Source organism: Pectinophora gossypiella, chromosome 28 (genome assembly GCF_024362695.1).
Source record: "Pectinophora gossypiella chromosome 28, ilPecGoss1.1, whole genome shotgun sequence".
Classification (NCBI taxonomy): domain Eukaryota; kingdom Metazoa; phylum Arthropoda; class Insecta; order Lepidoptera; family Gelechiidae; genus Pectinophora; species Pectinophora gossypiella.
Genome location: NC_065431.1, coordinates 2,674,101 through 2,701,749, shown reverse-complemented (window position 1 = coordinate 2,701,749; position 27,649 = coordinate 2,674,101). Strand labels below are relative to the sequence as shown.

The window sequence follows — 27,649 nt, the reverse complement described above, 5'->3', positions numbered from 1 at the left end:
TAACTGTCTGAGAACTGATATTAGGCAGCTAAATTACTCAATTGTATAGTAATATTTTATGTTAAGTACTTAATTTAAAAAAAGAACGTCTAGGGCCCTGTGCCGAGGTTTTTCTTGCAGCTTCTTTTCCTCGGCTATACAGGTTGTGAGAAGCTGCAGTAGTTTTAGGCGGATGAGACGTTCGTTATGTAAAAATTGACGATTCAAAGTGTAACCTACTGAATAAAGATATTTTTGAATTTGAATTTGACCATTTGGAATTCCATTTGCTTCGATCCTGACACATTCTCTTGCTTCCTCCACCTTCCTTGATTGATAAAACAATCGTTCTATACACGCACGCAGGTTCAGAGTAGATCGTACTAAACCTTTTCTAAGGACATCTCCAATTTGGTCAATATACGTCCTTCTAGATCTTCCTTTGCCAGCCCTCCCACCAACCGTCACTTTATATAACGCTTTCGTAACTATATCATCCTACATCCGCTCTGTGTCCAAAACTTAACATTTTCTCCTCAATCTTCTTCTTTTTTTGGCTTAATGTCAAACCAAAATATCTAGTTGTCGCCAAAAAAGCTTACTAAATTGAACTTCTCTTTAATGAAAGTTCGTTGTGGTGACCATAAGATATCTAGGACTTTTTCGACAAGAGCGTAGTTCTTAAATTAGTGATGTGACGAACTCTCTAGGGATTATGCACGTGATACTATGGCTCACCTTTTATGCTGTCCTAAGTGCTCTAACACCTGCACTATTTAAGACCTTCACGAAGCCACTGACAATGCCGTAAGCGTGGCCAATTATTGGTCAGCAAAAATTTTGTATCGATCGCCATCGACTCGCAAAGAAGATGCACGTGATTTTGTGTCTGTCTGACACTAAATATATTATGACCGATTGTTAATTATTTATGACTCATAATCAGTTTATGAGTCATAAATCGTCATCGTTGGCATTTAATATCCAATTTATGGGTTTGACGTCATTAATTGTTATGCTTTTCGCATCTGTAATAACGTTGAACAATGTGTTTAAAGCGTTTGCACTTAGCAACATTTGGCGCGTGACATGTTGTAAGTACAAATTAGAAGGTTGAGGAGCTCGGTGGCGCAGCGGTAAACGGGCTCGGTCTACGATTGTTGAAGTTAAGTAACTTTCGCAAAGGCCGGTCATAGGATGGGTGACCACAAAAAAAAAGTTTTCATCTCGAGCTCCTCCGTGTTTCGGAAGGCACTTTAAGTCGTTGGTCTCGGCCGCATTAGCAGTCGTTAATAACCATCAATCCGCACTGGGCCCGCGTGATGGTTTAAGGCCCGATCTCCCTATCCATCCATAGGGAAGGCCCGTGCCCCAGCAGTGGGGACGTTAATGGGCTGATGATGATGATGTCCCTTATCCATAAAATTAGAAGGTTAAAGGAAGGCAATATTGTTTTGTGGTGAATGTAGTCTGGAAAGTTCCTCATTGCCTCCTAACAGGATCCCAATGCTGGGCACAGGCCTCCCCTTCCTCTTATCAAGCGGCCAATCAGCTCGCGACACCAAACACTTCAGGACCCCGATACCGACCCCGCCGGCGTGGTTGACGATTTTAAGCGCCTGAGCTTATCGCTATGTATTGTTTTAAGTTTATACATTGTTTTAAGTTTACGCGGTTATTATCATAATTAAAACACATAATAACGGGTTCTTACCGCGTTTAAATGGGGATATGAGACTCCCGATATTTCGACACTGTTGCAAGTGCCATGATCACGGGATGACTGATGAGATTGGAGTGGAGTAGGTAGATCCATAATTTTCTACGGGCAGACATATCTGTCTACCCTCTTTCTTTGCCGCTTGTTTATGTTTTTGATATCGGAATGTTTGGAACCATTATCACTGGACCCACTGGGGTCGATTAATTCTTTCCCTGAGCCGGGGTTCGCGCCCAACTGGGCACCCTCAGGCCTGTTGTACCGGGTGAGAGCCTTCAGCGCTCCCCATGGCAAATCTACAATAAGTCACGTCAAAAAAAAGTCGGCCAAAAAGCGTCTGACACGAATTGGTGCGGAGCGGAGAGTTACCGTTCTAAAACGCAGATTTTTTTTCCTTATTCTATTCTTTTACTAGCAAATTTTCCCTTAGTAGGTAATAAAATTACTGATGGTATACTAATAAGTACTCTTTGACATTTGATTTATCAATGTTTTACTCTTAGCGCCTAGTTATAAACTTATAGCAAAGGTCGTTTTGAGTGTTAACTACTAAATTCTGTCAGGCGTTTACTAAATGGAGAAATAACTTATAATACAGTAATAGAATAAGGAATAATACTACGATACAGTGTTTTGTGTGCTCCAGTGGCGTAGGTAGTAAACAATTGGATAGTTTCCTAGGTCAAAGATAAATTATGAAATTCTGATTACTAAATAAAGGTGACAAAAACGTTTTCTTTTTTTTATTTAACTTATTTATGAATTTTAATAAAGAAAAATGTAATAATAAGTCCGACATTTTGACAAGTTTGTCTATGACGTCACAGGTTGCTTTTTCATACCAATTCTAAAATAGTTTTGTGTTTTGACGTTTATTAAGAAGTGATTTGACTAGTTGGAAACTAGGTACCCTATTAAATTAACTCACAACCATAATATATTATCCCATTAGGGTAAGCGGAGACTATGAAATTTCTTTTGACATATTTCTCTTGCTAGATTCATCAACAGTTCGTAAACAACTGACGACGCTTGTGGTGGATTTGTAATCTGTTTATTTTTTATCTCTATCATCATCATCATCATCATTAGCCTGTATGATCCCACTGCTGAGCAAAGGCCTCCCCCATATCTTTCCAAGTATCCCGGTTCTGTGCGAGCTCTATCCAGTCTTTTCGATAACCGTTGAGATCATCGCGCCATCGTTTCCGGGGTCTACCACGTCTACGGTGTCCGTCCTGTGGTACCCAGTGCGTGATGATCTCTGCCCATCGTTCCGGATGCATGCGGCACACCTCTATCTCTATATCTCTTTATTGCATTAATAATAGAATAAAATACATTTATTGCTCTATTATTAGTATTTCACATTTAGACTATCTCAATTCAAAATTACGATTTTTTTAAACATTGAAGTTTATTTAAATATAGAATTATAATTTAAAAATAGTTCGTAAACTAACATTTATAAGTAATTTTATATGTTCCGAAAAATATTTTAATTATAAGCTTCTTGTTTCCAACCTTATAAAATGTGGTTTATCCCTGACACTGGCATTAGGGCGCCGCCATATTGATTATTAAAAAAAGACAAACACCCCGGACAAATGAAGTAACCTATCAAAAAATGATTATAGGCTGCGTGACACAAAACGTGCGTGTGGGTGCGTGTGCATTTATCAAAATGAAATAATTACTTACTTACATTGGGTAGGTAATATCCTAAGTCAAAAATCATCATCCCCTAGCACTATCCCGCTTTTCACAGGGTCCGCTTAGCTAACCTGAAGATTTGACAGGTCCAGTTTTTTACAGAAGCGACTGCCTGTCTGACCTTCCAACGCAAAGGGAAAACCAGCCCATTATAGGTTACGTCGCATACCTCCGAATATGCATATCTCGGGAATGTGGATTTCCTCACGATGTTTTCCTTTACCGCTGAGCACGTGATAATAATTTATGATCCAAGCATGAATTCGAAAAAAAATTCGACAATTATTGGTTTAGGCCTGACCTGGATTCGAACCTGCGACCTTAAAGTGAGAGGCCAGCGTTCTACCAACTGGGCTAAGGTCGAAAATAAATTATGAAAATCTGATCAATAAGTGTATGGGACATACCTAATATTCTAACATTTATGGTCAGTCACATCTCTAGCGCGAGCAAGCCAACGCGTCTCAATGTTTGGATCTTGTAATTTAATTAATATCCTAAGTAATACAGTTCATTCAATTGTTTGTGTGGGGTTTTATTACAATAGGCTAGTTTCCAACTAGTCAAATCAGTTACTTTTTACTAAACGTCAAAACACGAAATTACTATGGAATTTGTATGAAAAAGCACTCTGTGACGTCATAGAAAAACGTGACAAAATGTCGGACTTATTATTACGTTTTTCTTGATTAAAATTCATAAATAAGTTTAATAGAAAAAAGAAAATGTTTTTCGTTAGTTTTAGATGTGTCTTTATTTAGTAATCAGAATTTCATAATTTATCTTGAACCTAGTACACGACCCTATTATACATTGTTTTAAGTTTGCGCGGTTATTATCATAAAAAATCTAATCCAATCTCATCAGTCATCCCGTGATAATGGCACTTGCAACAGTGTCGAAATATCGGGAGTCTCATATCCCCATTTAAACGCGGTAAGAACCCGTTATTATATGTTTTATTACAATTACCAGCGCTCCCTACAATAAGTACTAAATAATAATTATAAAGACAGATCTACAACTGATGGAAAACATTTTCTTTTTTTTTAAAAAAAGCAATATTGCTTTTTGACATTTATTAACATTGTGCACTTTTATATGTGCTGTTAAATAGCAATATTGTTTTTTAGATGAATCGCTTCGATGTGGCTTTTTTAACCGCTCTGAACCTAATACCTTAGAATGCGTGGCAAGACTTTCTACCACTGAGTTATAACGGCATTTAGCATAGTCATATCATAAATTATTAGCCAATACTCGTCCAAGAATGGCGTGAGAACAAATACACATGCTGTAAAAGCATAATACGTAGTACGGTCACGAGCATTAATGTATACACTTTGGTACCATGTCACATTAACCTTTTTTGACAAATTGAACTGTAAGTCTCACTAAATGTCAAATATGTTAGTGCGACAGAGTCCTAAAGTGGGTACGTTATATTGCTCATGACTGTACATAGATGGAAGTAAGCTTGGTTATTGCATGGTCACGGTCAAAGTATAAGACTTCGAATAACATAACATTGGTAATTCTTCTATCGTGTAGGTTGTGAGGTGGAGTACCAATCTCATCAACCCTGGTGCCAGGGTTACTATTGAGCCGCCAAAGGCCCCTGACATGACTCATGTAACGACTACTTACTTACATCAGTAAATAGTAACCGGGACCAACGGCTTAACGTGCCTTCCGAAGCACGGATCATCTTACTTTCGGACAATCAGGTGATCAGTTTGTGATGTCCTAACCATACTAGGGATCACAAAGTGATTTTCGTGATATGTCCCCACCGGGATTTGAACCTGGGACCTCTGGATCGTGAGTCGAACGCTCAAACCACTGAACCACGGAGGCCGTTAAGACTAAAATGAGTCAAATCGGTTCAGCCGTTGTCGAGTTTTAGCGAGTATAGCGATGCATTTTCATAATAAATATATTAATATAAATAGATTACTTACAGTTGACAGAAGGACTTCAGTTCTTCTCCAAGCGATCTTCTTCTCCATGTTCTCTTCATCTTCTTCTCACTGAAGCTCCTGAACGCCACTCCAGCGAACCTACCGCTGAATTCTTCACTAACCGTTTCATCTACTAGTTTGTTCTGATCAGCTTTATCCATTTCTTTAAACACTTTCGATTCTTCATCGCTATTTGATGTTAAATCTTTTAAAGTTTCGAAAATTGCAGTATTGGAGTCAGATTTCGTCAAATTTTTGTCAGTTTTTGTTGTATCAGCTCTGTTATTAAGAGTTGTCAACTCTTTATCAAGATTTTCTATGCAATTATCTTCGTTGACGTTTACTGTGAAGCTATTGTCCGGGATGCTTATTTGAGTGACAAAATGTTTAACGAAATTCGCGTGGGATGTGTCCGTATTGACAACATCAGCCGTTCTGTCTCCGATGTTGATAATTTCGCGATCGTTCACTTCTCCTATATGGTTGTAAGTCATTCCGTTTGTTTTATCATCAATTCGTGTTATTTGTTTACAATTTCCATCAAAACTTGCCTTTTCGCCACCTTCAGGTGTCGTTTCCTCGTCTGCGAATGCTTCGTTGATTACTCCAAGTGATCTGTCCATCTTATCGATAATTCCTGGTAGGAGAAAAGAACATTACTTTCGTTTTTAAGATTTACATGATGAAAAACGGGATAGCGACGCAGGGGAGAACTACGGGAGCGCCGATTTGAACCCCGGCATCGGACTTTTATCTTAAGTGCAGTTTTTACCATCTCACGATCTGGAGGTCCGGGTTCGATTCCCGATGGGGACATTGTCGAAATCACTTTGTGAGACTGTCCTTTGTTTGGTAAGGACTTTTCAGGCTTGAATCACCTGATTGTCCGAAAAAGTAAGATGATTCCGTGCTTCGGAGGGCACGTTAAGCCGTTGGTCCCGGCTATTAGCCGTGAACACACCTCCACCAACCCGCATTGGAGCAGCGTGGTGGAGTATGCTCCATACCCCCGCCAGTTGATTAAGGGGAGGCCTGTGCCCAGCAGTGGGACGCATAGGCTGTTTATGTTATGTATGTCATGCAGTTTTCACTAACACAGTTGTCTCGACCATTATAGACGGCGATACGGCTCACCTATCACATTGGTCTAACAGAAAACTCGGTGAGGTGTGGGTACTTAGTTCATCTTGCGATGGATGTACCTCTGACTACCCTATTAGGATATAGTCGTGGACTTATGTTATGTGTACTATGTTATGCTAGGGAGATGATTAAGATTTAGTGTGTTAATTCACCCAGGGATATGCGTTCTCGGGAATGTCCTCAATGTGGGAATGCTCCCATTGCAAAAACTCTCCAACGACTTAACGTGCCTTCAGAAGCACGGATCATCTTACTTTCGGACAATAAGGTGATCAGCATTTAACGTCTTAACGTCTGTGGTCCAGTGGTTGACCGTTGAGCTCACGATCCGGAAGTCCCGGGTTCGATTCCCGGTGGGGTCATATCACAAAAATCACTTTGTGATCCCTAGTTTGGTAAAGACGTTACATGATGATCACCTGATTGTCCGAAAGTAAGATGATCCGTGCTTCGGAAGGCACGTTAAGCCGTTGGTCCCGGTTACTACTTACTGATGTAAGAAAGTAGTCGTTGTATGAGCCATGTCAGGGGCCTTTGGCGGCAATAGTAGCCCTGACACCAGGGTTGATGAAGTTGGTTTTTCACCTCACAACCCACACGATAGAAGAAGAAGAATTGAAATAATTTTGCTGTCATTTTTGCTGTTTGGTTATGATGGCTATCATCTCCTAGCGTTATCCCGTTTTCTTTCCGTTTAGCCTGAAGATTTGACAGGTCCAGTTTTTTACAGAAGCGACTGCCTATCTGACCTTCCAACCCGCAAAGGGAAAACCAGCCCAATTCAGGTTAGGTCACATACTTCTGAAAATGCATTTCTCGGGAATGTGGGTTTCCTCACGATGTTTACCTTCACAGCTGGTGTGCTTGGATGCTTAGCAATAATAATACATACATAAACTCACGCCTTTTTTCCACCGGGGTAGGCTGAGACTATGGAATTCCATTTGCTTCGATCCTGACACACATCTCTTGCTTCCTCCACATACACATTTCATACACGCACGTTGGTTCAGAGTAGATCGCACTGAACCTTTTCTAAGGACATCTCCAAATTGTTCAATGTACGTCCTTCTAGGTCTTCCTCTGCCAGACCTACCATCAACCTTTGCCTTATATATGCCGCTTTCGTAATCCTATTATCCGCTTTACGTGTCCAAACTGACTTAACATTCTCTTCTCCATCTTAGTCACTATATCGTCTTTTACACCACATCTTTCTCGTGTTACACTATTGCTTACTCTATCACTCAAAAAATGAACAAATATACCTACTTTATAACTAATTTACCTTTTTTAGTCCAGAATGTTCCAATAAACGTCGATACTGAATTATTATATTTTAATATTAAAATTCTTGAAAATTTAATCAATATTTAATAAAATATTTTATTCAAACTGAATTCACCACACCACACTTTTCTGCATTTCAAATTAAATTAAATTCAAATTCACAACAATTTAATAGCACTGCATGATAAATTGGAATACTTTTGAATGCAATTTAATAATAAAATAATTCACAGTAGTTATATAAAATTCTTGATAAATATATAAAAGTTTTTTTTTTAAAGTACGTGATAGTTTTACTTCAACCCGAGGACGAATGCGGCGTATTTAATAAACACAGCTCGGCGCCGACTTCAACAATAACTAGTCTTTTCATGCGGTTTCGCTTACTTTTTCTCGATTATATTTTTTATTTTATCCATCATAAAAATCTAATTACAATGAGGATAAAAGCAAGAAGCCTTAATGTAGGCGGCAGCACTGTTGAGTGTTCCTAAATTTTGACAGTTCCCCATACTGTTGTTTAAATTCACTCAATTTCCTATAATTTTACTTTATATACTTTTTATCCAATTTTTTTTGTTTTTTCTCTATCTTCTAGCTTTAAGTTAACTCAAACACGTGTGCGTGTTGTTTTATTATTTGTTTAAAACTAACTTGAATGTTGTATACGCCTGTAATGGTAGGTATAACATACGGTCATTGTCCGTTGAATTTTATTCATGTAATTTTTATGTATATACTTACCGATGGTGTATCTTAAATAAATAAATAAATACTATTTGAGTAACTAAACATATTGTTTTGGTTATATTTTTACACTATAACCGAAGCGACACCTATGGGAGAAATGGGCAGTATTTATCCTCCACATAAAACAAAATATTTATTATAGGTTTTAAAAAACATATACCTACTTATAAAAAAAAATATTGATAATAAATACAAGCGACTCATAATGAACTAAGTGCCGTAATATCTGATCTAGACCTATTTTTCAATTCTCTCAGGCAGTATAAGGGTATAATTTATAAATATTTATGTCCTCCAGCATAATATATATTTTACTTTTTTATGTATTTTAAAATTATCTGTATAATTGTATTCTTATAATTTAGTTATTTACCTAAACGATTACGTTGCGTTGTCTTACACTGCAAATGTTGTGTGCACCTACAATTGGCTTATGTAACAGTCTAATTCCTGATGTGACTTATTAAAATAATATAATAATAATATTTATTTAAATAAAATAAAACATCAAATAAAATAAAAGCTACTGATGTACCTTTTTTATAAATAAATAAATACTATCAGTGTTACTACAAAACACAAACTAAAAATAAAAAAAAATAAAAATAAAATAAAATAGGTTTGAAATAGTATTTCGCGCCACGAAAGAAGTCGGCGGATTTTAATGAAACTAACTTGACAAGTCATAATAATTATATGCAGAATCTGCGACAGTAGCGCCGCGGCCTTCGGGACTTCTTTCGTATACGGATTATATTTTAAACATAGTTTATCTTTTAGTCTTTGTTTTGTAGTAACACTGAAAAAGTTTTAACCATCTTAGGACTTCGAATCAAAAGCAGCTTGCATGTTCAGATTACGGGCGTGATTGTGTGTTTGCCATAATTATTATAATTTTGCGTACCTAATAAGAAAGCACGTTAGTATAATTACATTAGTTACTTCATGGTACTAGATACGAAACGAAACAGTTTTTTTTAATGACGATAGGTTTTTTTTTTTCATTTGACCACGATCTCAACTTATTGTATTTGACGATGTGCCGAGCGTGGGACATGCTTACCAGGGATGTTAGGGAGCTCCGTAACCGTAACCGAAACTATCGGATATCCGATATAAATATATATACAGGGTGTTAGTGACATCGTAACGAAAACTTTGAGGGGTGGTTCAGGCCATGATTCTGAGTTGATATCAAGTAGAAATTTCCGTCGCAAAAGTATGGATTGGAAAATAATTAAAAAGAAAAGAAAAATTTTTATGAATTTTTTGACACGAAATTCCACTTGATATCAACTCAGAATCATGGTCTGAACCATCCCCCTCAGTATTCGTTACGGTGTCACTAACATCCATACCTACTTATATGGCTACCGTATGTACTTGTACGGGGTGTAAGTGTCATCGTAACGAATACTGAGAGGGATGATTCATCAGATTATTCTGAGTTAATACCAAGTGGAATTTTCCATCGCAAAAGTATAGAATTGAAAATAATTCAAAAAAACTAAAAAAAAATCATGAATTTTGCGACGGAAAATTCCACTTGATTTTAACTCAGAATCATGGTCTGAATCAACCCCCTCAGTATTCGTTACGATGTCACTAACACCCAGTATATATATTTATTTATCAATGTTCTAGAACTATCTTTACAAGACTATCCCAATACAATAGTTCACTAGAAATATACATAATAATTATACAAATCTTAACATATAAGGCATGTTACATATAAGGTGACCTATCGGAATTCGGCCAGGCTACATATAAATATATCAGTCCTTTCTGCGATAAAAAAAATATCCGTAACCGTAACCGAATCCGAAATAAAAGTTTCGGATAATATCGGATAGCGGCCGCTGCCAATGCCGACACACAAGCTGCCCGTATTATTTGTTTTTTTCTTCTTTTGTCGTAATTATGTAACATAATAATTATAACTTGTCGTTATAAATAAAATGACTTTTTTACTTATTTGTAAGTATTGTACTTTTGAAATTCCTGGGCCCGTGTGGTGGGTAGGTTAAACTACCCCTTAAAAGGGAGAATAGGGAATATAAAAATAAATGATAATAATCTTCTTCTTATCGTGTGGGTTGTGAGGTGGAATACCAACCTCATCAACCCTGGTGTCAGGGTTATTACTGAGCCGCCAAAGGCCCCAAATGATAATAATAATAAATACGTGTTGTAGAAAGACTTCCTTTTAAACTATGTATAGATTGAAATAGGTTTATCAAATACTGAGTGAACTATGCGATTAGGTTAATCTAACCGATAAGTATAACGACGTAGACGCGACAAAACATCGCGAGCTTTGACCTATAGACGCTGCTTGTTTATCTACGTAGATTGTATTAATGATCAATAACAATAAAAAAATCGCTGTTTTTGAAAAGAAAACAAAGTTGGTTTATCAGAAAACCCTAAGTTTAAAAACGAAAATTCGACTACCAAAAATCACGCTCTAAAAAGTATGAAAGAAGAAAATATTTCACTGAAATTCTTCCTTTTTTTGACGTGACTTGTTGTAGATTGGCCGCAGATGGCATTGACTACTTAGCCGGACTAATGGGGAGCGCTGAAGGCTCTCACCCCGTACAACGTTTAAGACAACAGGCCTGAGGGTGCCCAGTTGGGCGCAAATTCTTCCGAATACTTAGTGATGTTCAGCAGATAGCCGTGGCTGTATTCCAATCTATCTTAAGAGTTTACTTACCACGATACACGATCACGGCTTCGATAGAAATTCAGAGAAATATTTTCTTTTTTCATACTTTTTAGAGCTCGATTTTTCACATTTAATACATATTTCGTGAACCATACATAATCATGTAAGGTCACGAATTACCTGAATTCTGAATCACATTCCAAAACTGAAATGTGTCATAGTCATATGAAATACCTATGGGGCAAAATACCCACAAATGGGCAACGTGCCCATAGCTGTGTGAATATAGGGTAAAAAACCCACGAAGTTAGAATATGGGGTGAAACCCCGCGAAAGGCCTCCAACCGCCCACCACCGAATTGCATTGATAAATTCATCTCATTACCTGATAAATCACCACAACGATATTACCTACTGTTTGTTTTACTATCTGTTTTATCCGTTCTCTGCTCTTAACGAACATTTGTTCTTTGGAAATTGTTTTAGTTTTTTCGTAATGACAGCCCGCCAAAAGCATCAACTTTTTTCTGGCCAGTGTTGTTTAAATAACCTACAAATCGATTACTCACTCGAGTAAAAATAAAATCGATATGATGCATTTTAATATTATTATGAATATGATTATTTAAATTCGAGAACTGATTACAGTTCGAGACATACATGTAGCATACAGACATCCGTCCCTTTCCTTTTCGGCGGATAAGAAAATGACGGGTATAACTTAAAATAAAATTAGGAGGTGTCTGCAGGAATCGGGGCGACTGTCAACAAATGTGAACTGATTCGACTCAGTCCGGGCCTGAAGACCATTTTCCGTCATCAGTAAAACACTTGAAAAATGCGTGTTTGACGATGTAAGCCCGACAATGCATCGGCATTTCCTTTCAAAACAACTCTTTAATAAACTGCGAGAATATTCCTTATTTGAAATGAGAAAGACAACCATGCCCGCGTTGCCGCCCTAACGATATAAATACTCATTTGCCGGTCTTTTTGGCGGGAACGGAAACAGGACGAAAAAGAATACAAAAGACATGGCTGTATGTGTATAGCTCCCTTTGCCTTGCCCTTCAGGGAAAACCAAAACACTAAAAAAACATGAGTAGGTAATGGCGGTCATTTTTAAAAAGAAAATAAGAGAGTAAAACGGCCATATTGAGGCTATTCATATAAAAAAACAACATTCCTACTTATTTTACATTTGTTGATATTGTGCATTTGTTATTATACTCGCTCCTTGTTCGAGAGGTTTTTAACAGTGTAGTCTACGTAGTCTACGTCTTATGCTCCAGCATCGTCACAATTTTCAAAGCTCATATCCAAAGCTAAAAAAAAAAAGTTAGTTTCCCGCTTCCTGAACGCAGCTGTCAACTAATGTCATTACGGTTTTTGTGCACCGGCGCGTCACTTCGCCTCCGTAAATAAACTTATTGAAAACTAATATTTAATACAAAAACATGATTGATATAGTGCGAAAAATCTGTTACTTACATAATCAAGTGCTTTTTTCTCTAAAAAAGCTAGAAACAGTACCAAAGAAAAAATGTGGATGACGACGAGCGTAAGTCCTTTTTGATAAAACAAAATGTGGATTAAACTGGTAAGTCTTAACATTATCCATCTACTAAAACAAGAGAAGATATAATTATGATCAATTCAATTTAATTCCTTTTATTGTCGAAAACAAATTACTTTTTTGAGGTTATAATTTTATAATCCTAACATTCATAGAAGTAACTTAAGTTGGTACTTATTACTAATAAAAGTAACTAGTTTTATTAACAGAAATAATAATAATATTAAAATTGTATCGTGTTCGTGTTATAACAGTGATTTAAAAGTTATACTTTATTCCGATGTTGATGTTGTTTAAATTCGCCTTATATAAGGCAGGCAAAGATCTGAGGACTATACAGTCTTGACTTTAGTAATTTAATATTCGAAAATCACTTCAGTCCCTGATTGCCGCGTTTTTATTTTCATCTGTCAAAAAAAAAACAATTTTGTTTCTTTTTGTAATTCGTGTTCTTGGCTTATGTTGCGGTTGATAACTTACTATCAGCGAATGAAATGAGCAGTTTTATTATAAAACAAAGAGAACCAGTGAAATATAACCGCAGAATGGCATAGAAAAGTAAATAATTAACTCGGAAATAATTTGACAAGTTCAGATAATTAGATGACAGAAGCACTTCATGTTTACCCTGTTCATCAAGAAGTACCTATGACACAGTAGTACTCGATATCACAGAGGTCATCTACACCATTAGTAGACAAGATACATAACTTATTCAAGATAACACTTAAAACATTTAGAGGATTATAATTGGTTTACTACAAGATAACCATACTTAAAAATGATATTATATATATTATAACAGTACATAATCCCTTCTCACAGTCTCTGTTAAGTGGTGTTAATAATGTTATCTTCTCCGAATGATACAATATAAGATGATGATAATATACCCTAACAATAAAAAGAGAAAGAGTGTTAAGAGAGTACAGGCAAAAGATAGCCTTATTATAGTAAGCAATTTCTTCCAAATTACTCTAATCTTATTATAATTCAAGCTTCCAACGTATGGGTGATGATTATTGGTACCAACCTAACCAACAAGAGAACACCACTTGGAGAGTCACCTAGTTAAGCACTAGTAGTGAACTGTCTGACTAGAGAATAGACAGACTATTTGTTTCCTTTTAGAGCTATCACAATAGAGGATAGACAATGGACTTGATGTATCAACCCTATTAACATAAAAATCAACCACTAAGACTGTTGCAAAGCGCAAATATACCTATGCCTTATTTTAATACCTACAGCTATCATTTAGCGGATGGACAGTGGATTTGATGGTACCAACTTAATGTACATAAGAGCTATCACTAGGAAGTTTGCCATTGCTAAGCGCTAATATACCTATTTTATATTTCCATACCTAGAGCTATCACTTAGAGGATAGACAATGGACTTAAAGGCACAATGCACATAAGAGCTACCATTAGGAAGGTCGCCATTGATAAGCGCTAATATACCTATTTGTCATTTCCATACCTAGAGCTATCACTTAGAGGATAGACAATATACTTGAAGGTATCAATGCAATGAACATAAGAGCTACCACTAGGAAGGTCGCCACTGACAAGCGCTAACATACCTATTTCTCATTTCCATACTTAGAGCTATCACTTAGAGGATAGACAATGGACTTGATGGTATCAACCTAATTAACAAAAGATCTACCACCAGGAAGGTCGCCATTGCCAAGCGCTAATATACCTATTTATCATTTCCATGCCTAGAGCTATCACTTAGAGGATAGACAATGGACTTGAAGGTATCAACACAATGAATGTAAGAGCTACCACTAAGAAAGTCGCCATTGACAAGCGCTAACATACCTATTTGTCATTTCCATCCTTAGAGCTATCACGTAGAGGATAGACAATGGACTTGATGGTATGAACCCTATTAACATAAGAGCTACCACGATTATGGTCGGCATTGGCAAGCGCTATATACCTATTTCTCATTTCCATACTTAGAGCTATCACTTAGAGGATAGACAATGGACTATATGGTATGAACCCTATTAATATAAGAGCTACCACGATTATGGTCGGCATTGGCAAGCGCTATATACCTATTTCTCATTTCCATACCTAGAGCTATCACTTAGAGGATAGACAATGGACTTGATGGTATCAACTCAAACAACATAAAGCTACCACTACAAGTATCGCCTTTTGCTAAACGCTAGTAGATAGCTAGAACATAGACCAACTATTTTTTATACTTTTATTTCCATGTTTGGTTTGTGACTTGAGGAATCGAAGATAAACCATTAAATTGTCGGGGCTTACCTACCCATGTTGAAACTAAAGATTAGACTAATGCTGAGAAACAATAGACTATTATGTCAAATTGATTATTATAAAATAATGAGAGTACAAATTCTGAAGAAATAACCGACAATTCAAAACCTAAAAGCCTCTGTTCTATTAATCAACCTCAACTGTGCTAGAAATCAAAGTATTAATAGTATGTAATGTCAGAGATTACTTTCAAAAGAGATAACTGTACACAAGACATGGTTAGAGAATACTGCTATTAAATTCTTTCAACCAACATCATAAAATTCAAATAGCACATAAATAATAATGAATAACATTGCCCGAAGAGTGAGTAAAGATAGCAACAGGATCTGTGGAACAGAGACAACAGTATCAGCAGGCAGCCCCACAGCCAACAGCATGAACAGAAAGCCCACAAGGAACAGTATCAGCAGGCCGCCCCACAGCCAGCAATACAAGCAGTGATGCAACCAGTCATGATCAGCAGTGCCATAACCAGCAGTACCAGCAGCCCTACAGCCAGCAGTAGTAGCAGAGCTACAACCAGATATATTAGCAGTCTCACAGCCATTAGTATCAACAGTGGCCCAGGCAGCAAGGCCGTTTAAGAATAGTACCTCATGAGGAGGAAGAATTCCCTATAAAGTTATAATGGGAAAATTTGCACAAGCAAATATACCTACCTTTATGATATTTACTTTTTCAAAATTCTGGTAAAATTAATTCCGAATGTCTATCACTAAAAGTTTTAGCATTATCATTAAGACATGGGATTCAAATCCTGTCTTTGTTAATCAGGAATAACAATACTAATCTCAGTATAAATTGAGGTACCTACCTGATAATATTATAACTTCAATGAAAATCTCCTTCAAGTATTACATTCGAAATTGTAAAATTTTGATACCTAGTTCGGTTAGATAGAATAGTTGCCCTTTTTATTATTAACTCATAGGTGAAAAGGAAGGAAAAATAGTTCATTAGTAACATATAACTTACATCACCATTAGCGTTTTCTCTAAATTATGTTGTTGTAGATTTATTATGTTGTTGCTGATCAGCCCAAAACACAGTTTACAATTAATATAAAAATTACAACAATAATGTCCCTCCACTTAATCAATCGGAACCAAACTGCAGTGGAGAAGTAACAATAATATTTTCATGATAAATATATGTTTATCCTATTTTTCGGTTAGTGTTGTAACGTAAATCAGGCAGGTCCCTTCACTAAATAACCTGACATATTAAATCTTCAGGATGGGTACGAGAAGTGAATCCCTGTGCAAACAACAGGATCATGTTAAGTTAGGTTAAAGGAAAGGATGATTTTTACGAACGATGATAATATACCTACACGACCGATAATTAATAAATTAATGTTATCCTTATATGTAACTGCATACCTAAGGGTAAAATATGTTTTATTCATTTATTTATTTTTTCCAGTAAATAATAGGACGTTACTATTACTGTCCTAAAAACAAATTCAATAATTATTACACTAAAGAGATAGCTGCGTAAACAATGTTACGTGTGTTAATGTGTGTACGTTGTTCTATCATCTGATTGGTGGGTGAAAGGTTGCATAGAGGAATAGGAAAAAATCCACAACAAGTTATATTTATTATTACCACATAAAAAAATATACTAAATATTATTACCAAGCCCATATGGTCGATATTAGGTAATACACAATAACGTGGGCTCAGGTAATCTATTTTAATAAAAACAAAATCTTAATTATTACGAAGATAATTATCACACAAGTACATAATGTAAATGCACTTCCCCTCTTTATACTTTCAGCCTCATTTAACAATATCTTATAATAAAGAGGAAAGTTTAGTTCAGTGGTTCTGAATATTTTAATGAAAAAGGTCATTTGAATAAATGTATCGAAATTCTTACTTGCACTTATATTTGTATTTTCTCTAATCAATTTGACATGTTGTCTTAGGATTCATTTAACTACTCAATGTCGACAACAATTGCCAACTTAGCACAGGATGTTACAATCAATCTTGTGTCTGGGTGCCCTCGTCATTACCCGTTCTTCTTTATGTATTTCTTCTTATTTTATGTATGTAAACAAATAATGTGTAACTTTGATAATTATTGTAGCCCTTGGTGTGCCAATGAAAAATGAGTGTTATACTATATGATGAAGTCTCACAGTCCTTTCGACTATAACTATCGTTGTTGTTCAAGAGCTTCGGAAATGTGCTCTATGGTGAGGTCCCTGTGAGGCTCTTATAGCCAATCTTGATGTTGAGCTCCATCAGAAATTTGTTCTTGTGTAGTTCTTTTGTTGTGAAATTGATAGTAATGTGAAATAGGTATTTAATGTACTTGCTCAACTTCAACTTTATTATTTAGAACTATGTATCTATTCTAGTACAGTATAGTATAACCATATATAACATACTAATATCGATTCCATTCTTGAGAATTGGTGAAACTTTGTTTAGCGAACAGTTATTATTCTTATTGTTTTTTACATGATAATATCAAAACGTTTGGTGGAACGCCGCGCTGAGTTTATCAGGCGACGGCTGTGCCTCTGACTGCCTTTATTGGGATTAAAGTCATGGGCAGCTTAATTAGCTTTTGTGATAACAATGTACTTTATTCATTAATGAATAATCATATTATTGGTACTCGTTTCAATTTAAATGTTTCATTCCCAACTAAACTTTGAACATCTACACTGTTAAAAACCTCTCGAACAAGGAGCGAGTATAATTATGAGATTAAACGAACTTACCTGTAAGTGAAGTTCTATCTCAATTATACGAAGCTCCTTGTTCGAGAGGACTCCCTCCCTTCAATTTTAATATCCCGCCCTAAAGCTTCCACAGGTGATGGAGTTGTCCATGAAACATGCTTTAAACATAATGACATTAGTTGACAGCTGCGTTCAGGAAGCGGGAAACTAACTTTTTTTTTTTAGCTTTGGATATGAGCTTTGAAAATTGTGACGATGCTGGAGCATAAGACGTAGACTACGTAGACTACACTGTTAAAAACCTCTCGAACAAGGAGCTTCGTATAATTGAGATAGAACTTCACTTACAGGTAAGTTCGTTTAATCTCATAATTATAAGCGCAAATGTCACAAGTGACAATGCTTTTCAGCATTGTAGAGCCGTGGTAGCTCAGTGGGTAGAACGCTTGCCTTTCACTTTGAGGTCGTATTATCATGTGCTCGACGGTGAAGAAAAACATCGTGAGGAAACCTACATTCCCGAGAAAGCATTTTCGGAGGTATGTGACCTAATCTGTATTGAGCTGGTTTTCCCTTCGCGGGTTGGAAGGTCAGTCAGGCGGTCGCTTCTGTAACCAGTCCTGTCAAATCTTCAGGTTAGGTAAGCGGACCCTGTACAAACGGGACAATGCTAGGGAGATATATATAATAATATGGAACCCGTTTGACTGGTGCTGTCAACAAAATTCTGTCGGGTTATAGGCTAATGTAGAATTTTTAGAGGGTTGTTTTAGATTTCTGCCTAAAATTGGCGTGTGTTCCATAAATTTTATGCCTGTCGATTATTCCTTTCCTTTTCGGCAGATAATAAAATGACATGCATAACTTAAAATCATATGATGTGTTTAGTAGTTATTAGCACCAATTTGTAGTTAATCAAAACAAATATAAATGCATATAAGTAGTCCGGCCAAGTAGTTAATGCCATCTGCGGCAAATCTACAATAAGTCACGTCAAGAAGAAACCAAATGTGCTGACATCCAACAGTCATTATACCTATCTATCTACTCGTACATTTGTGTTTGTTTTGATTAACTACAAATTGGTGCTAATAACTGTAGGACAGACACCATCTGATTTTATTTTAAGTAAAAAAACTGATTTTTCGTATTTGCTGTTCCAGCGGCAACATAAATCATCATCATTGATCATCTGTGATCAACTATCTGACTATCGCGGTTCTTGAGGTCTAACCTGGTGATAGACGGACGGACGGACAGACAGCGGAGTCTTAATATAGGGTTCCGCTTTTGGCCCTTTGGGTACGGAACCCTAAAAAGAAGTTGTCGCTAAGTCATCATCATCAGCCCATTAACGTCCCCACTGCTGGGGCACGAGCCTTCCCTATGGATGGATAGGGAGATCGGGCCTTAAACCACCACGCGGGCCCAATGCGGATTGGTGGTTGTCGCTAAGTACTCCATTGCAATCTCGATTTCATAGTCAAGATGTCTATCTCTCAGAACAAGATGTTGAAAGACAAATAAGAAATAAATATGTATAGTTCATTGTATTTTTAAAAATGTATTTAAAATTGAGGTTAAAAGTTTAAAACGGAGGTAAATATCAACAAAATGATATTACGTGGACACTCATTTGGTTATATGCTTACCTACAAGTTAACTAATACATAATTGTTATCGTCAACATAAATAAACAAATATTTTATATACTTACAGAATGTTCACAGGGTGGACATCGTACTGAATACTGAGGGGGATCAATCAAACTATTTCAGACCATGATTCTGAGTTGATATCAAGTGAAATTTCCCATCGCAAACGTTCGAAACTGAATTAAAAAAAAGAAATCAGGAAATTCCACTTGATATCAACTCTAAATGATCGCCAAAGTTTTTGTTACGATGTCACCAACACCCTGGTTGATAAAAAGGCCACAATTTGAAGCAATTCATCAAGAAAAGCAATAATCGCTATTATTTGACTTTCGTTAACAATAGAAAATGTCAAATTGCAATATTGCCGTTCCTTTTTAGTTCAATTGCGTGGTGTCCTAGGCCAAAGATAAATTAAAATTAATGAAATTCTGATTACTGACTATAGACATATCTAAAACTGACGAGAATCGTGTTTTTGTTTATTTAACTTATTTATGGATTTTTGTCAAGAAACAACGTACTTACTTAACAATAAGGCGGACATTTTATCACGTTTTCTACATCTATGACGTCGTCACCGTGTTCTTTTTCATACAAATTCCGTAGTAATACGTGTTCTGACGTTTAGCAAAAAGTAACTGTTAAGTTTATTTAAAAATTATCTTTTATGATGCGCAAATTTTAATGATAAATTGCAATCTTGCTAATTAAAACACATAATAACGGATTCTTACCGCGTTTAAAATAGGGATATGAGACTCCCGATATTTCGACACTGTTGCAAGTGCCATGATTACGGGACGACTGATGGAATTGGTGTGGAGTAGGTAGATCCATAATTTTCTAAGGGCGAACATATCCGCCGTCCCGTGATCATGGAATTTGCAACAGTGTTGAAATATCTGATCTCATATCCCTGATAATAACGCGATAAGAACCCTGTATTATAATTATGTTTTAATTACTTTTTATGCTTTTGTTTTTTGTTAAGATGTATTTATTGTTTTGATTATATATGTGTGTGTGTGTGTGTGTCTGTGCGTGCGTGCGAGCGTGCGTGTGTGTGTTTGTTTTATGTATGATTAGGGGGTTAAGTAACTTTTGTCAAGAGTGTTTCAACCTCCTCGTGCGTTAGACCTTTAAGCTACTTAACCAACACTGATTTTCAATTATAAAATGTCATGGAGTATATTTTAAGGTTATGATGTGGTCTTCTTCCCTGGTCTCTATCCACCCTGTTTCTTCTTCCGTTCCTCGGCCTTCTTGGCGTCCTCTGCCTTTTTCTTGTTCAGCTTCTCAAAGTTGATCTCCCTCATCTTGTTGATCTGTTCGTACTCTTCCCGCTCGCGCTTCAGGGGTGAGTAGTTGATGGCAAACGCCATTAGTTTATTGTAGTCCTAGGAAAGATTTAAAAGATTTAAAGAGTTAAACAAAAACTTTTCAAAAAAGGTTATTATAAAGTTAGTGATTATTTAGAAGATATGAATGCATGGGATTAACTGTCTGAGAACTGATATTAGGCAGCTAAATTACTCAATTGTATAATAATATTTTGTTTATTTTTTATTTTTTTAAAGAACGTCTAGGGCCCTGTGCCGAGGTTTTTCTTGCAGCTTCTTTTCCCCGGCTATACAGGTTGTGAGAAGCTGCAGTAGTTTTAGGCGGATAAGACGTTCGTTATGTAAAAATTGACGATTCAAAGTGTAACTATGTTACCTACTGAATAAAGATATTTTTGAATTTGAATTGAATTTATTATTAAAAAAGAATAACAAAGTAACCTGTACGTAGTTTGGATGGGTTTACAGTTCAATTGAGAGGACTCCGACATCGACCCCGCTGGCGTGGTCCAGGATTTCCCTTATTGAGCGCTTACCGCTGTAATCCTCTCAGATAACGCTCAGGTCTGTTGCCTTATTTTTGTGCCGGTACCTCATGTGAGCCACGGGAGCTCCGTGGTTCCTTCGCAATGAAAATCTGCACATTGACCTAGGTCTGCCAACCATTGCCCAATGGCTCAAATTAGCTTCCAAACGTTTTTTCGATTCTGCTCCGCACCACCCAAATCCCCTGGTAGTTGCGGCTTCCGAGTACATTCCGCTTAGGGACGGTACTGAAAAGTATCGCCGTCCGAAGGACGTAATATACGATCCCGACGACCCGATCACTCTAGCCATAGAGGCAGCCAATCAGCTCGCGACACCAAACACTTCAGGTCCCAGATACCGACCCCGCCGGCGTGGTCGACGATTTCCCTCATTCAGCGCTTATCGCTATCGACCCACTAGGGTCGATTAATTCTTTCAAATATTTTTCCTCTCAGACGACGCCCTGAGCCGAGGTTCGCGCCCAACTGGGCACCCTCAGGCCTGTTGTCTTAAACGTTGTACCGGGTGAGAGCCTTCAGCGCTCCCCATTTGTCCGGCCAAGTAGTTAATGCCATCTGCGGCAAATCTACAATAAGTCACGTCAAAAAAAAAAAAAAAGGTACCTCATGTGAGGACCGGTCGTCCTCAGCGCTCCCCATTTGTCCGGCCAAGTAATTTATACCATCTGAGGGAAACCTTTAACAAGTAACATAACATCGCGTCTGTTTCTCCGAAAGGGTAAAACGAGGTGTATAGTTGTTGAAGCGCCTGTCGTCGTATGCGAAGCAAATCATTGTTTAATTAAGTGTAGATATTACTTTTCCTGCAGGCGTTTTCTTGCTGTGTTTTTGGGCGTGGTTCAACCCCTCTCACAATAAATAAGTCATCAGAACGTGCAAGTCGTATTTATTTTTTTGAAAACCTTCTGGAATACCTATAGGCGCTATATCCATTTCAAATCTAAGTTAATTCACAACAATAGTGAATTTCACGACTATGGCCAAGTCTGTCATATGTCAAATTGGTAATTCGTCAAGTCCTATTTTCGACAAGTTATGATATTTGCCAAACACGCTACTCGTCATCTTAATCCAGTACAGTCATTAGCAATATAAGTACACTAGTTTATTTTCTTTACATGCGTAATATAATAAAATATTGTATGCACAATCAATAAAAATAAATAAAGATTTTATATAATAACCTTTTTTTAAATAATAATGAGCCTCTTTTTTCAAAATATTTATGTACATGAACAGATTTTGATTGTACGGTCGCCTGCAGATATACTGGACCCCTCTGGTATAGATATACCAGGTGTCCATGCAGATGCAGGCGATACCGGAGGGGTCCAATATATCTGCAGGCGACTGTACACGGAGATGACGAATAGCGTGTTTGGCAAATTTCATAACTTGTCGAAAAGAGGACTTGACGAATTACCAATTTGACATATCGACGGGGAAGAAGCAAATACTCCTATCTTACACAGACCTAACTGTAAGATAGGAGTATTTGCTTCTTCCCCGTCGATATGACGGACTTGACCATAGTCGTTATATTCACAATAGTATACCTACTTGCCCATTCTTGTTATTTTTTTGACGTGACTTTTTTTTTTTTTTTTTTTTTTTTTTCTTCTGGCTTCCGCGGCTAGCGATGTGCCAATGACAAATCTTGAGTGATCTTAGTCTTCTATAATAATTATCGTGGTATCATGACGTGACTTATTGTAGATTTGCCGCAAATGGCATTAACTAATTGGCCGGACCTATACACCCCTCTCCCCGCCAGCTATGTTCAAGTCCCATGTAATAGGGGGCAAGCCTATTGCCATGAACCGGGCGCAAAACCTGGAAACCACCTGATATCAATTATCTATAATACAAAACGTGAATTCAACCTTAAAATGTCGACTTCAATGGTTTAGAGCCCGTGGTCTGAATCATCCCCCTTAGTGGCCTTAGTATTCGATACGATGTCACTAACACCCTGTATAACAGACGTTCCTTTCTTTCTTTCTTTCTTTATACTCACAGCGTTAGTCATTGGCGTAATATCATGTTCTATCATATACTCCAAGAACTCAGATGGGTGCAACTGAAAGCAGTTCAGTCTGAAAAAGAAGTTGGTGTTTTACGGAGCGCTCCATTTGTCCGGCCAATGTGTGTTAGGATCGAAGCAAATGGAATTCCATAGTACCAGCTTACCCCAGTGGGAAAAAGGCGTGAGTTTATGTATGTATTATTATAAGCACACCAGCTGTGAAGGAAAACATCATGAGGAAACCCATGGTTTTCCCTTCGCGGGTTGGAAGGTCAGACAGGCAGTCGCTTCCGCAAAAAACCGGACCTGTCAAATCTTCAGGTTAAACGAAAAGAAACGAAAAGAAACGGGATAACGCTAGGCAGATGATAGCTATCATAACCAAACAGCAAAAATGACAGCAAAAATATTTCAATTCTTCTTCTTCTATCGTGTGGGTTCTGAGGTGGATTACCAACCCTATCAACCCTGGTGTCAGGGTTACTATTGAGCCGCCAAAGGCTTGTGACATACTTACTTACATCAGTAAGTAGTAACCGAGACCAACAGCTTAACGTGCCATCCGAAGCACGGATCGTCTTACTTTCGGACAATCAGGTGATCAGCCTATAATTTCTTAAGCAAACTAGGAATCACAAAGTGATTTTTATGATATGTCCCCTCCGGGATTTGAACCCGGGGCCTCCGGATCGTGAGCCCGATGCTCAAACCACTGGACCACACGAGGCCGTCCCTCAGTATTTAAGTAAACAAACGCTGAATCGGAAGAAGAAAACTTAAAAACTTATTTTCAATCAAAATTGCCTTTTTCCAATTGGTTGCTTTTGTTTTTCGTAACTCATCCTTGAGACTGGGTACACTTCACGTTGCTTCACATTTTATGACAATTTATCACGAATTTTCAATATTCAATATTCTTTATTTGCATACTATGATGGTGTACAGCCTCCGTGGTCTAGTGGTTAGAGCGTTAGGCTCACGATCTGGAGGTCCGGGTTTGATTCCCGATGGGGACATTGTCCAAATCACTTTGTGAGACTGTCCTTTGTTTGGTAAGGACTTTTCAGGCGTGAATCACCTGATTGTCCGAAAAAGTAAGATGATTCCGTGCTTCGGAGGGCACGTTAAGCCGTTGGTCCCGGCTATTAGCCGTAAAAACACCTCCACCAACCCGCAGTGGAGCAGCGTGGTGGAGTATGCTCCATACCCCCTCCGGTTGATTGAGGAGGGGAGGCCTGTGCCCAGCAGTGGGACGTATATATAGGCTGTTTATGTTATGTTATGTTATGATGGTGTACAAGTTTGTAAGTTTCACACCACAGACCCTTTCGGGCACAAAATAGAAGTTTAAAAGAGAGAAGGAAGCTTTTCAAATAGTAACATCAGTATCATTAAGGTATTCACTAGTGCTAATTAAAGCACATAATAACGGGTTCTTACCGCGTTTAAATGTTTTAATGTTGTTTGTGTTCTTACGCGGTAAGAACCCGTTATTATGTGCTTTAATTATGATAATAACCGCGTAAACTTAAAACAATGTATTCACTAGTGCTGTAGTCACATTTATTAATTAGAAGTTCTTTTATTTTTTTAATAAAGATTTTGTCATTATTTTCTTCTTTTAATGTTGAGCAGTTTATTATAAATTTTGATCGACATCATATGGGCTAGAAGAATGTAGGACCAGTCTAGATATAGGTAAGTTTAATCTTTTTCCAACAGAACTGTCAAAATTTCGGAACACTCAACCAGTGCTAACTCACATCTGAGTTTCTAGTTTCTATCCTCATTAAATATGATGCTCGTAAATTGTCCAAAATATCTAAACGAAAACTGTCTTACCTGATAAGCCTCTCAGGCGTGACGACATCATCAAAAAGGTCCATGATGACACCGAACCCGAGACCTTGAAGAATCTGCGCCAGACTTTGTACGCAGTAGTCCCTTGGCATGCTTCTTATACTGTGACAAATTATCGAAAGAACAATGAAGAGAATTAACCTTACTACATTTCTTGCCACAGACAGCGCCATCTAGCGCGCATTCTTTGAACCTATTTTTCCCTAAAAAAGTAGCATAAATTGATGATGATGTATTATAAATTATATTGACCTCTGAAGTTTGTCGTAGAGGAACCTCTGTATGGACCCGTAGTCGGGTCGTGGCACCAAGATCATCTCGCTGAACATATTCACCATCGGCCTTGCTTTCGCCGCAAACGGATTCGAACATGTAGCTGGAAAAATATTTCAGGAGTTCAATCAATCAACCAATCAATCAGTCAATCAATCAATAATTCTTTGTTGCACAAAGACATGAGTACAGTACAGCACAATAGACGACCGTATTGTTTAATAGCAATTTCTGCCAGGCAACCTTAACGGCAAACTTCCTTCTTCTAGCGTATGGGTTGTGAGGTGATAACCCCGTCAACCCTGGTGTCAGGGTTATTATTCAGCCGCCACAGGTCTCTGACATGACTTATGTAACGACTACGTACTCTTCTTCTTCTATCGTGTGGGTTTTTGAGGCGAATTACTAACCTCATCAACCCTGGTGTCAGGGTTACTATTGAGCCGCCAAAGGCCCCTGACATGACTCATACTACGTACTTACATCAGTAAGTAGTAACCGGGGCCAATGGCTTAACGTGCTTTCCGAAGCACGGATCATCTTACTTTTTGGACAATCAGGTGATCAGCCTTACGATATGTTTCAATACAAAATTAATAGGAAAAACAAACATAATATTCCTACAAAGCTACAAACGTAATTATAATTTTATATAATTATAGAGGTAATATAAAGGGTATATTATGGGTATTATAGTATACAGCGTGTTAGTGGCGTCGTAACGAATACTGAGGAGGATGATTCAGGTCCTGATTCTGAGTTAATATCAAGTGGAGTTTTTCTTCGTGACGGAAGAGTGAGGGTGGGATAAGTGCAAACAGTTCTTCAGAGCCTTCCCTGTAATAGGCGATAGAAGACGCGCAGAGATGCAACGTCTTTGCGCAGTTGGAGCGATTCTATTTGTTTGGTAATTGCTTCATCTTCTGTCATTGAATGAATTGACTGAATTGATTCGATGTGTGCTAGCCCGTCTGAATTGAACATGTACTCACCAATGAATATTATCTTCTCAGTAACCGGCATTGCTTTGAGCAGCTTCTGCAATGGTTTCTTCAGGGTCTTAGCTCTTTCTTTTTTCTCATTATGTGGTACCTGTGTGACAAATGAGGATAACTTTTTCCCATCAGGTGTCGCTACTGTTGGGTGTTCTTAAAATTTTGACAGCTCCCCATACTATATTGAGTAAACAAACATAATTATTAGCCCCGATTCCTGCAGACTCCCCCTAATTTTATTTTAAGTTATACCCGTCATTTTCTTATCCGCCGAAAAGAAAAGGGACGGGTAATCGACAGGCATAGAATTTATGGAACACACGTCACGGAATCATCTTACTTCTTTAAGGAATTTACGAGAAAATTCAACGAAATATTACCTTCTTATAGAAGACCTTCTCAACATTCCTGCAGAAGATGACCGATGGTTGGAAGACCCTGGCGGCCTGGAAGATGAGCGACAGCATCTTGGTTGGCCGGTGACACTTCACTGTGAAGACCTCCGGGGATATGTCGAACTTTACTGCATCTGGTGACAGAGATGTCCACAAATTTTATGGAACACGACCTTCGTGCCTCACCCAGCAGGGTCCACATAATACCAGCGTCGTGGTTCACGCCGCGACTTGCGCTGAGTGAGGCCCTTTTATCTCAGGGCGTCCACTAGCACCTTATGATCATTTCGACGAACATCTGTTTTGCTATTATGTAACCGTTTTGTGAAAATTTTAAGTGATGTTATTGTCATGTTTTTAGAATAGAATAGTTTATTTGCCAGAAAACAGTACAATAAGATGTTGTTACAATTTTATGTCCAGTGTTTTCAGCTTACACGTAAGCATGCAAAAATCAAATCGTCGCCAATATATAAAAAAAAAACAAAAATTAATAACAATAATAACAATGATAATACAATTAAAATTAAATAAAATAAAAAATGTTAAAGTCCGAATTTGAAATTTAAAAATTCATTAACACTATAGAAGCGATGTTGCAGTAACCATTTTGTCAAGTGTATTTTTAAAGAAGCGCTTGTCATTAACTTAAAATTATCAGGAAGTTTATTATACAATACAATGCATAAGTTAAATATGTTCCTATAGATGTAGGTATTTATAGGCGGGAGGCTGATA

At 37.4% G+C, this 27,649-nt stretch overlaps 3 protein-coding genes across 5 annotated transcripts in view; 1 reads left to right on the top strand and 2 right to left on the bottom strand.

The window, feature by feature from the left end:
- LOC126379121 (P protein-like) overlaps positions 1–7,956 on the bottom strand; it is a 48,714-nt gene extending 40,758 nt beyond the window's left edge. The window contains exons 1-2 of the mRNA XM_050027737.1: positions 7,805–7,956; positions 5,374–6,010 (exon numbers count right to left, since the gene is read on the bottom strand). Coding sequence (XP_049883694.1) covers positions 5,374–5,996 — 623 coding nt within the window. The 5' untranslated portion in view covers positions 5,997–6,010; positions 7,805–7,956. The remainder of the gene's footprint in view (positions 1–5,373; positions 6,011–7,804) is intronic.
- LOC126379179 (putative mediator of RNA polymerase II transcription subunit 26) overlaps positions 1–23,884 on the top strand; it is a 253,823-nt gene extending 229,939 nt beyond the window's left edge. The window contains exon 10 of the transcript XR_007568276.1: positions 23,834–23,884. The gene's annotated coding sequence lies outside the window, so the exon portion shown is untranslated. The remainder of the gene's footprint in view (positions 1–23,833) is intronic.
- Positions 19,356–27,649, bottom strand: part of LOC126379130 (IQ and AAA domain-containing protein 1-like) — a 45,380-nt gene continuing 37,086 nt past the window's right edge. The window contains exons 17-22 of one of the 3 annotated variants that reach the window (XM_050027765.1): positions 26,897–27,045; positions 26,514–26,613; positions 25,501–25,624; positions 25,231–25,350; positions 23,380–23,458; positions 19,356–20,871 (exon numbers count right to left, since the gene is read on the bottom strand). In XM_050027765.1, coding sequence (XP_049883722.1) covers positions 20,701–20,871; positions 23,380–23,458; positions 25,231–25,350; positions 25,501–25,624; positions 26,514–26,613; positions 26,897–27,045 — 743 coding nt within the window. In that variant the 3' untranslated portion in view covers positions 19,356–20,700. The remainder of the gene's footprint in view (positions 20,872–23,379; positions 23,459–25,230; positions 25,351–25,500; positions 25,625–26,513; positions 26,614–26,896; positions 27,046–27,649) is intronic. The other 2 variants (XM_050027766.1, XM_050027767.1) reach the window with 2 other exon arrangements.